The following is a 10477-nucleotide window of genomic DNA, read 5'->3' as shown; positions in this document are numbered from 1 at the left end:
CCCAATTTGCTCCAGCTCTAGCACTTCCTCCTGACTCCCTAATCCTGACGTGGAGGAACACTCCTCACTTATCATTACACTGTTGTCTGCCTTATATCTGGTCCTCCTGGCTCATTTATATTAACTGCCTGATTCCTGGAGGCACTGACATTTGCAATCCTTAACCCTCACCTTTGACTCCACGTCCCTATCTGTACATTGCCAAGTGAAGCAACTGGATCACATGGGAGCCATGAGAATTATTTTTGCTTAGACCATAGGCAGAAGGGCTTATTCTTTGTTCTTTATGGACTTGTTCCTGTGGCTCCGTGGAACTCTCCACTTCACCTGTGAAACCAGGAACAGAAAAAAGAGTCCTTCACATTAAGGTCTGGAAAAAGTTTTCTGAAGTGCATAGGATGCTGTTTTTCCCTCTAAGCCCTACTTGATGTCTGTTAAGCCTTCCAAAATCAAAATGTTGATAGATACTGTAACGGTTGATTTTATGAATCAACTTGACTGAGCCACAGTGCTCAGATATATGGTCAAACATTATTCTTGATGTTTCTATGAGGGAGAGTTTGAATGAGATTAACATTTAAATCAGTGGACTTTGAATTAAGCAGATTGCCCTTCAGAATATGGGTGAGCCTTGTGTAATCAGTTGAAGGTCTGACTAGAATAAAAGACTGACCTCCCCGGAGCAAAAGGGAATTCTGCCAGCAATAGCCTTCAGACATGAGCTACAGATCTTGGACTTGCCAGCCTCCATAATCGTATGAGCCAATTCCTTAAAAGAATGCGTGCGCGCACACACACACACACACACACACACACACACACACACACACAATTAGTTCAATTTTCCCTAAAGAACCTTTATTATTACAGGTACTAATTAGTTAAGACTAGAGAAACTTAATGTTACAGAGACCTAATGTTTAATATAAAATGGATTTCATATTCAAGCATAGAGTTGTGGTTGATAGCATTGACTCTGGAGCCAGAAAGCCTATGTCTAAAACAAGCTCTGCCCCATAATAGCTATGTGATGATAGACCAGTCCCTTAACCTGCCTTTACTTTAGTTTCCCCATCTGTAAAGTGATGGTATTAACACTTCCTATCTCATTGGGTTGTTATGAGGATTAAATGAGATATAATTTATAAAGCTCTGAGAATAGTGCTTGCTTGGGACATATTACATGCTGTATGTTTATTAAATAAGTAGAATAAGAGTCTTTAAAATAATTTTACTCTACTTTGTTGTCTTCATACCTCCCCCACTGGCAAGATGAATGATTAAGGGCACCAGGAGAGTATGGCAGTTTGGGCCAGCCCTTAAGAGCTTGGCAGAGAAGACCAGCCATGCAAATTGCAGCATTCAGGGTAAGATACCCCTCAAAAACACAGCATACATCTGTGTCTTGAATATGTGAGCTATCTACCCCAAGAGTCTGGGTCGCTTTCTCCTTTGAGTATCTTCTAACCCTCTAACCCCAGGACAGGGTTTAACACACAAGAGAAAGGGGACAAGGAAAAGACACTGAGCGTGGGTCAGACACGGTAGAGCACATCACACAGGGTCCTGGAAGAAAACAGATGGCATCCTCAGAAAGGCTTTTTTAAGAGACTTTTTAATGAAAAAAAAATTATTTACAGAGGTACAAGTAATGACTCACAACAGCAGAAAGCCACTCCCATCCCTAACACTGAAGCAGAAAGGAGAGGAAATGGCATTCCCTGACACCAGTTAGGAGATGGAGCTGTGGAACCAGCATCACCAGACAAGCTATTGACAAACTATAGAGGAACATGGCCATTGCTACTCCAGGCTATATTAATAATCTGTGGCTTCATAACAAATTATTCCAAAACCTAGTGACTTCATATAGCATCATTTCTTACCTCACAATTGCTTTGGATCAGGAGTCTAGATGTAGCTGGGTCCTCTGCTCAGAATCTCTGACAAGGCACAATGAAGATATCATCAAGACAATCACATGATGTTGGCAGGATTCAGTTTCTCATAGACTGTTGGACTGCGGGCCTCTGTGTCTCCCTAGCTGCAGACTAAGGCAGCCCTCAGTTCCTTCCCACATGGGCCTCTCCATAGAGCAACCCATGCCAGGACAGCTCTCTTCACCAGGGCATGCAAGCTGAGAAGACCCAGAAAGAGAGAGGGATTGTGCATATAAGCAAGACAAAAGTCATAGTCTTTTGTAACCTAATCTCAGAAATGATATCCAATCACTTTTGCCATTTTCCATTTGTCAGAAATGAATCACTAGATCCAGCATGGGTATTACACAGGGGCATGGACCAGGAAATGGGAATCATTGGGAACCATCTCGGAAGTCTATCCTCCGAGGTATCTACCTGCCACACTTGCCAACACAGGGAGAGAACGGGAAGAACAAATGCCTTGACTTCTCTCTCTTCCTATTCTGAATTCCCACTAGTGTCTCCCATTGGCCAAACTCAACCAGAAGCTAAAGGGCAAGAGAGCCCAGGTGGTGCACCCCACAAAGGTCATCCTTCCAGACCAGTGCAGAGATGGTCAGAGAATAGATCTGAGGCAGGGAGGGGAGCAAAGAACTATGAATAGAGAATAACCAGGAGAATAACCAATAAGAAAAGACACATTGGCAACTGACAGAGGCATTATGGAGGTGAGATACCCTAGAAGACAAGACATCACAGAACACAGCTCTTCACCCAGATACATGAGGTGCATCTCTTTTCTTTAATATACATATCTAATTCTTTTCCAGGCCCTATAATTTAGAGTAACATTTCACCTGAGCCCTGTTACAAAATACTGAAAATTCTCTATGGAACTAATGTCCCTATGTTCAATCTCACCCCCATTTATGTCAATACCTGCCTCTTTAATTCATGGGGCCAAGAGGAGAATTAGGGGAGGAAAAGTTCTGAGCAGTGACATTTGGAGAGACCTTGTTCTGTGACAGCTCTAGTGTTGATGCCAAAGTTCTAATTTCCTCTTAGAAAAACTTGTGCAAATATCATGGTTTGCTCCTGTTAGTTTTTTTGACGTGCTCATAGAGATCGTTGAGATATAGTCATAGCCTCTCCTACTATAGCACTATAGTACTTATGGACACAAACACACATGCACACATACACACACGCACACATTCCAGGGCACTGATGCAGTCAAAACTCTCTCTTGCTCCCCGTCAAGTTAAGGCCACCCCATCTTCAAGGCTTCCAGTACCAGACCCTTAGGCAGGCAGTCAGTGCTAAGTCTTACCCCTATATTAATTCAATGCACCCCTCTTCTTCACCTACTGGCCACCATTAGATGCCAGATAAATCTTAAGTATCAAATCACACAGGGAGTTAGTGGGTGAGCAGCTACTTTAAACCCAGTTCCTACTCACCATGTCTGGGGCAGATGAATGTGACTGTCATCTTACCTGATATTAAGGATAGGTGAAACCTGGATGAAGGACAGCCCCGAAAGGACCTGCTCCTCATGCCTGTGATGTCCCACCCCATCAGTTTTCTCGTCCTTTATCTTATGAGCAGACTAATGCTCTGAACCCAGGCACTCAAGCACCCTTAAGATATAAACTTCCTGATATCCCCTCTCCACACCAATCTTCAGAACAGCCTTGAGGCAGAAAGCCTGCAGGACCACCTGGGGCCTGGTGAAAGCCATCACCAACAAATGGAGAATCACAAACTGGTATACAGGACCCTATTCTCTACCCACCAGCCCTTCAATTGTCTCCTGTGTCTCCTTGACCCCATTCTATTTAGCATTTAGCACCAGTCTGAACCAAATCTACCCAGAAAGATGATCCTTCTGCAAACTACGAGTAACCCACACATCTGCATACAATTTTATCATCTAAAAAATGCTTTGCTGTGTATTATCTTACTTAATTCCCAACATAGTCCTGTACATAGGAGCTGTCACTCCCAGATGACAAATGAAAATCCTAAAGTCTTCAGTGTATCGCAATGTACCATCCTGTGTATATGCCAAAGCCAGAACTCAAGAACCGGGCCTCTTGAATTCCAGCTCAAGGAAGGAAGAAATCCCAAGTCAAAGAAAATTATCTGCTTTTCTGGATGGTTCACACCATGGATCATCTCCCCATTTGAAGGGGAACCAAATTCCAACTTCAGGGAACTGCCATCATCCTGTAATCAGAAGATCCTCTCAGATACAGGGACTCCCATCAGCTGGACCTGAAGATAGAGGTTGACAGGGGTCCATCTGAGGTTTAGGAGTTCCTCCTAGGGGGTAGATAATAACTTCAAGAGCAGGAGACAACTCCAGAGAAGTCATTCATGCCTCCAAACCCGTCCCCTCAAGAGGAGAAAGGAGTCATGAGCTTAGTCCCCAGATGTTCTGAGTGTGGTCTCCTGGGGAAGGAAGCTCACATGGTGTGGGGAAACCTTCAAGCCTGTGCACTGAGTCCTCCCCAACCTCTTCCTGGGGAGATGCCAATCCTACCAATACCATCGAGAGACACATTTCAGAATCTCTCCAAACAAAATTGGCTCTACATCTGGTCCCTGAGATCCCAGGGATGTGGAACCAGAGGGCAAGTAAGCTGGAGAAGGAAGGAGGGAAGAAAAAGATGGCTGGAAATCAGGAGGGAAAGGACCTCCCAGTAAGGATGCCAGCTACCAGCCAGCCCCAGATAGCACTTGTTGACTGAGCAAGTGACAGTCTGAGGAAGAAGGGGAGGAGGACACAGAAGTCACACCTCTCCAAACTTGATTCCCATTGGCCCTTGGTATCCTTTAAAGGGCCCAGAAGTATCTGCACTGGTATTCCCAGACTCTCTGAAGATTCTGTGGTTATACTCGCTTCTCAACCCACAGCATGAGATTCTCAGCTCTCCTCTTCCTGGCAGCTCTGGCTTGGGCCCTGGTCTGTGCCCGTGAGTATGGCCCTTCCCCTGTACCCCAGATCCCTGACAGTCCAGGGCAGCCTTAACTCTGGTCTACATTTTTCTCTTTCTCTCCCAGTGCTGTCTTGGCTCCTCCGGTCCCTGCAAGTGACTCCTGCCCCCAGTTCTCTGCACATAGCCTCTTGACCTGCATTGGTTAGGGAGCCAGAAACCCCCTGGTGCTGCCTGCTCTCTGGCTCATCCTCTCACACACCATCCTTTACCCACTATGCTCCAGCCACCCTGACCTTCTTTCAGGCCCTCTGGGCCACCACATAGAGCCGGGCATGTTGTCCCCCTCACGGGGGTGCCAGGCCGGGGATGACAGGAGCTGAAATCTAGCCCATGCTCTGCTTGCCAAGCAATAGGCCCTGACCATGGCTTTGTGTCTCAGGATGTCTCTTACTGAGAAGGGGGGAGGTGTGTGTGGAAGAAGCACTATTCAGGCCAGGACAACCCTGCTGCTCCTTGAACACTGGGACCTTCCTTCTTGCTCTTCCTTCTGCCTAGAATTCTTTTCCTCCAGCCAACCCAAAACATCACCTGACCAATGCTTTCTCATCTGTCAAATCTGTTTAGATATCAATTCTTCAAAAAAGCCTTCCATGAATATGTAGGAAAAATTAGACCCCGCCTGCCCTTATCACACCACTCTGCACTTGTCCCTCCAGTGCCATCACATAGTGACTCAATAATTATGTCATGGAACGTAAGCTGGGTCAGGGCAGGGTCTTTCCACCTTCCTCAGCACTGAACCCCCTCCACTTAGCAGAGCCCTTTGCATAAACATTGTGTTGAAAGAATAGAGACAATGAGGGCTGGAGTTCAATGGCAGAAATCACTCAGACATGGCCCCATGGCCCCTGCACTGTCCCCCTCAGCCACAGAGGAGCCTGAGCGCCTCCAACCACAGCCAGTTCCCTGGCTGGAATCTCATGGCACCCTCACAGGCCAGAGGCAATCGGGGAGAAGGGCAGTTTTCAGAGAATATTATACTTCTCCCAGGAGAACCTGCGTCAAACAACCGTAGGAGGGGTTAAACACCAGACAGAGTGCCTAGTGGGTCTACCGATGAGGCAGAAGGGCACATTTAACCAATAGGGACATATGTCTCCCTATGTCCACAAACTCTCCCGAGAGCCGAGGATAAAGAATGCGAGGTAGGATGGCTCAGGTGGGTCCGGTTCAGTCTTCACCGTCACCTCTTTCTTCCACTGCAGAAGATGCCCCCTCTGAAACCACTGAGGCTGCTCTGGAAGCTGTGGCCGGTGAGTCCTTCTGTTCCTCCCATCCCTGTGCTCAAAGGGAGGGCCTAACAGCTCGGGGTGCGGGTAGAAGCTGGGAGAGGAATGGGGGAGTGGTGGGAGTTGGGTCCTGCTCTTGGTGATAGTGGAGGAGCACGGATTAGGGTGTGACAAGCTAAGGATGAAATGGGACAACCCAGGCAGGCAAGATCAGTAGGAAGAATGCAGAAAAGGTTTGCTGTGAATTAAGGGGAGAAAAAGATGAGGTTAAATGATCAGGGAAATGATAACCATGTGGTATTAATACCTTCACCTGCACACACTTCCCAGAACTCCCAACTCCTTAGCAAGCTGCCTGCTATCCAGCCTCAGACATCATTTCCATCCTGGTTTTCCATGCTTCTCCTTCATGTATGGCCCACATCAGTTAAATTGAACTTCTTTGCATTCTCCACATGTGTCTTATACATGCCTTCCCCTGAGCTCTGGCTGACTGACTTCCTGCCCCCCAAGGAAGCCCCTTTAGAATATCCCCCCCTGCCAAAATCCTGCCTTCAGCATCGCTCTGACGGGCTCCTTGGTTCCCCCCATATCCTAGCCCAAATACCTCCCCAACCCTGCCCATTAGAATTGCCCGGCCCTGCCCACCATCCAAGACGCTGGATGTACAACAAATCACCACAGACTGGATGGCTTAAACAACGGAAATTTATTTCTCGCAATTCTGGAGGCTGGAAATCCCAAGATCAAGGTGCCAGCATGGTCAGGTTCTAGTAAGGACTCTCTTCCAGATTACAGACTACTGACTTTTCACTGCATCTTCACATGGCAGAAAGAACCCTGGGGTCTCTTTTATAAGGGCACTAATCCCATTCATAAAGAGCTCCACCCTCATGACCTCATTACATCATAGTCCTCACCTCCTACGACCATCATATTGAGGGTTAGGATTTCAGTATATGAATGTGGAGGGGGACGTAAACATTCAGTCCGTAACAGACACTTGTATGTAGAAATCTTACCACTTCCATAACCTGGCCCCCAGCACATACTAGGCATCCTGGGGCTCTGCCACTCGTTCCAAAAGTAAAAACACTTGACTTTGCTAAAATCAACAAACTGGTGTATTTGTAGCTGAACCTGAAGCAACTGCATCTCCAGTCAAATCTGCTTCACCCCAAGAGACATCCCAGCAGTCAAGCAGCGCCACTGCAAGTAAAGAAGGTGCACTGAGTAAGTCTGTATGCCAGATAACAACCCAGAGGAGTCTCTGGTGACAGGCCTCCATGACACTTCCTCCCACAGAGCCAAGTCCAGGGAGAAGCAGACGTATTCATTCACCTGACTGCAAAGGCGCAAGTGGGAGTTTCCGCTGCAGCACCCACACACACAGCTTTTGCAAAAGAGTTTGCTCCCTGTACCCTACATGGTTTCTTTCCTGGCCCACCCACCTTCCTAGGAGAAGCTGGACCCCTCAGCAAAACTTCTTCACTTTAGGAATTTGTACAGGGACAATGTCTGATGAGGGGCGGGAGAGGGAGGTGGGAGTTTTCTCGAAATGATGTGACTTTTCTGCTAATGTGATTCTTCTGCTCCAAAATTAGAATCCCTGGTGAGCAAAGGTAACTTGCTAGCACAACAAGCAAAAAAAAGACTGAGTGAAAGGCTTGAAGCTGTAAAACATCTTCATGAAAGTGAGTGCATCCTAAGGCAAAGCCTTGTGGGAACAGGAATACTCACCACCCATCATCCAGGGGCGGGAAGTGGGCCAGGACCACCTCGCCCAGAGACCTGGCACCGCCACATCCCCTCCCTATTGAACCTTCCCTCCTGCCATCTTCAAATGTCTCCAATTTCTCATACACACTCAAACCACAGGGTTGCCTGATACCAGATTGTCCCTGGGGTCTCAGCCCCCATCTTCCCACTTCGAAGCCTGCCCAAATGGGGAAGGGGTTGGTCCCTCAGGGTCTGGTGAATCTACTCTCCATCCCTCTGACTCCTATACAAGGCTGTCCAGGGGCTGGGTGAGGTTGGGAAGCAGAAGACAGAGTTGAGGAGGACAGACAGGGTGGAGCTGGGCCTGGGGCCTGTGAGCCTCGTTCTCACCTCCACTTTCTTCTAGGTGATGTTGAATTTCTACAAGAACTGAAGAAACTCAGTCCACTATTCTTTCTGAGTCATGGTTAAGAAGTTGAAAAGAATGGGGTCCCTGGACTCAAAGCCTTAAACACGCTTGCAGCCCAGAACGATTAAACTGAAGCATCCAACATGCCGTGTGCGTGTGCTCTGTGGGGCGGAGCAGGGAGGAGGTGGGGAGCAAAGCCATCCCCGGAACACAAGGAGACCTGGGTGTCCCGACCCAGGCCCTTGGGCCCATCAAGCCTTCCTTGAGGACACAGCTTCTAACAAGCCCTTTCGTTCGCACTGAGCCACAGCCACACGTGCTGGGCCTCCTAGTGCAAATGCCTCTCCAGTTCTGGTCTAATCTCTCACATACAGTGCCTACTGACATTTGAACATTGCCAAAAATTAAATCAACCTCCAAAGAACCAGGATTTGTCTTCCTGAACATAGTCAAAGCCCAAGTCATTCTATTAAAGCAATTTTCTGGTGCCCTTGTTAAAAATACATTCCTCCTGCCTTCCATTCACCCTTTCTACACTGGGCCAAAGTGAAGGGCAACAGCTAATTAGATCAGACCAGTAAAATCATGAGCCGCTGAAGTGAGAGCTGGCACTTGACTAAAAGGCCAATTGAACTCGCTGCAACAATCCACGTGATTATTGTATCCCCTGTTTCCCTCCATCACAGTCTGGGATTGCATTTCACACTCTGCACTCAGGTGAGCAGGGGAAGAAGAATAGACTGTGGAGAAAGACAGGACAACGCTCTCCTGCCAGCCCTCTTCCCAAGCTTGGTGTGTGGCAGGTGTGCTTTCTAACACTCCCAGAGTCCTTGATTCTAGATTGTCCTTCCTCCACCCCACCTAACACCCACCCTCTCTATCCTGGAAATGAGAGCATTCAACCTAGACCCTGTTTTATTATTTTTTTTTATTTATTTCTTTGAGAGGGGGGCAGGGACAGAGAGAGAGGAAGAGAGAGAGTGAATCCCAGGAAGGCTCCATACTGTTAGTACAGAGCCCTATGCGGGCCTCAAACTCACAAACTTGAGATCATGACCTGAGCCAAACTCAGATGCTTAACCAACTAAGCCACCCAGGTGCCCCGACCTAGACCCTGTTTTAAATTCGTGAAGAAATGCATCTCCCTCCTCCCTCTTCCCACCATGATGGCATATTCTCCATCTCTGAGAACACTGCTCACACAGAAAGACCTCCAGTAGCAGGCCCCCTCCGAGCGCCAATTACAATCAACACTGGGTAGATAGGGCACTTCACACTCAATTAGACTGCCACCCTTTTACGTGTTCAGTTGTGTCCCCCAAAAGGATTTGTGGAAATTTTAACCCCTGGTCCCTCAAGAAGGTGACCTTATTTGGAAACTGGATCACTGCAGATATAATTAGTGAAAGTGATATTGGATGAAGTATGGTGGGTCCATAATCCAATATGACTACTATCCTTATAAGAAGAGAGAAATTTGGACACAGAGTCACATATGATGTGAAGACACATCAAGGGTAGACGGCCATGTGACATGAAGCCAGGGACTGGGTGATGCATCTGTAAGACCAAGAATGCCAAGAATTGCCAGCAAACACCAGAAGCTAGAAGAGGCAAGAAAGGATTCTCCCCTACCAGTTGCTAAGAGAGCATCGCCCTACAATAAATTGGTCATTCGAAGTTATCCATTCTACTTTATTATGGAAGCCTTAGGAAACTAATACACACCCCCACCCCCATCCCCAAACTCTTCCTCTCTTCATGCTCCTAGCTTTCATCATATCACCAGAACTTCATACTCTTGTCCCCCGTCACCCATTTCCCCCACTTCCCAGCCCCTGGCAATTAACAGTCCATTCTGTTTCTACAAATTCAGGATTTTCTAGATCCCACATTAGTGAATTAATACACTATTTGCCCTTACCTGTTTGACTTATTTCAATTAGCATAATGCCCTCAAGATCTAGCCACACGGATATAAATGGCAGGATTTTCTTCTTTGTCATAGCTGAATAATGTTCCATTATATTGGTATTCATGTCCTAGAGTTTTCACTGTAAAAATCTTTTACCATCTTGCTTAAATGTATTCCTAACTATTTTTATTATTTTGATGCTATGGTAAATGAAGCTATTTTCTTCATTTCTCTTTCTGATAGTTTGATCTAAAAAAAAATTTTTTTTTAGGGGCACCTGG

General features: G+C 46.8%; 1 protein-coding gene across 2 annotated transcripts; it reads left to right on the top strand.

The window, feature by feature from the left end:
- Positions 1–4809: 4809 nt before the first annotated feature.
- LACRT (lacritin) lies at positions 4810–8410 on the top strand. Of its 2 annotated transcripts, XM_039216978.1 has the most exons (5): positions 4810–4900; positions 6130–6177; positions 7288–7386; positions 7758–7847; positions 8279–8410. In XM_039216978.1, exons 1-5 carry the CDS (start codon positions 4843–4845, stop codon positions 8341–8343), a joined length of 360 nt encoding a protein of 119 aa, XP_039072909.1. In that variant the 5' UTR covers positions 4810–4842; the 3' UTR covers positions 8344–8410. The 2 variants fall into 2 exon arrangements, with proteins under 2 accessions (XP_039072909.1, XP_039072910.1); XM_039216979.1 differs by lacking the exon at positions 7288–7386.
- The last annotated feature ends 2067 nt before the right edge of the window (positions 8411–10477 follow it).

The sequence above is a fragment of the Hyaena hyaena genome, unplaced genomic scaffold, assembly GCF_003009895.1.
Source record: "Hyaena hyaena isolate Hyena2069 unplaced genomic scaffold, ASM300989v1 scaffold_663, whole genome shotgun sequence".
NCBI classification, from domain to species: Eukaryota; Metazoa; Chordata; class Mammalia; order Carnivora; family Hyaenidae; genus Hyaena; species Hyaena hyaena.
The sequence above is the reverse complement of the archived record's forward strand: the minus strand, read 5'-3'. Positions and strand labels throughout refer to the sequence as shown.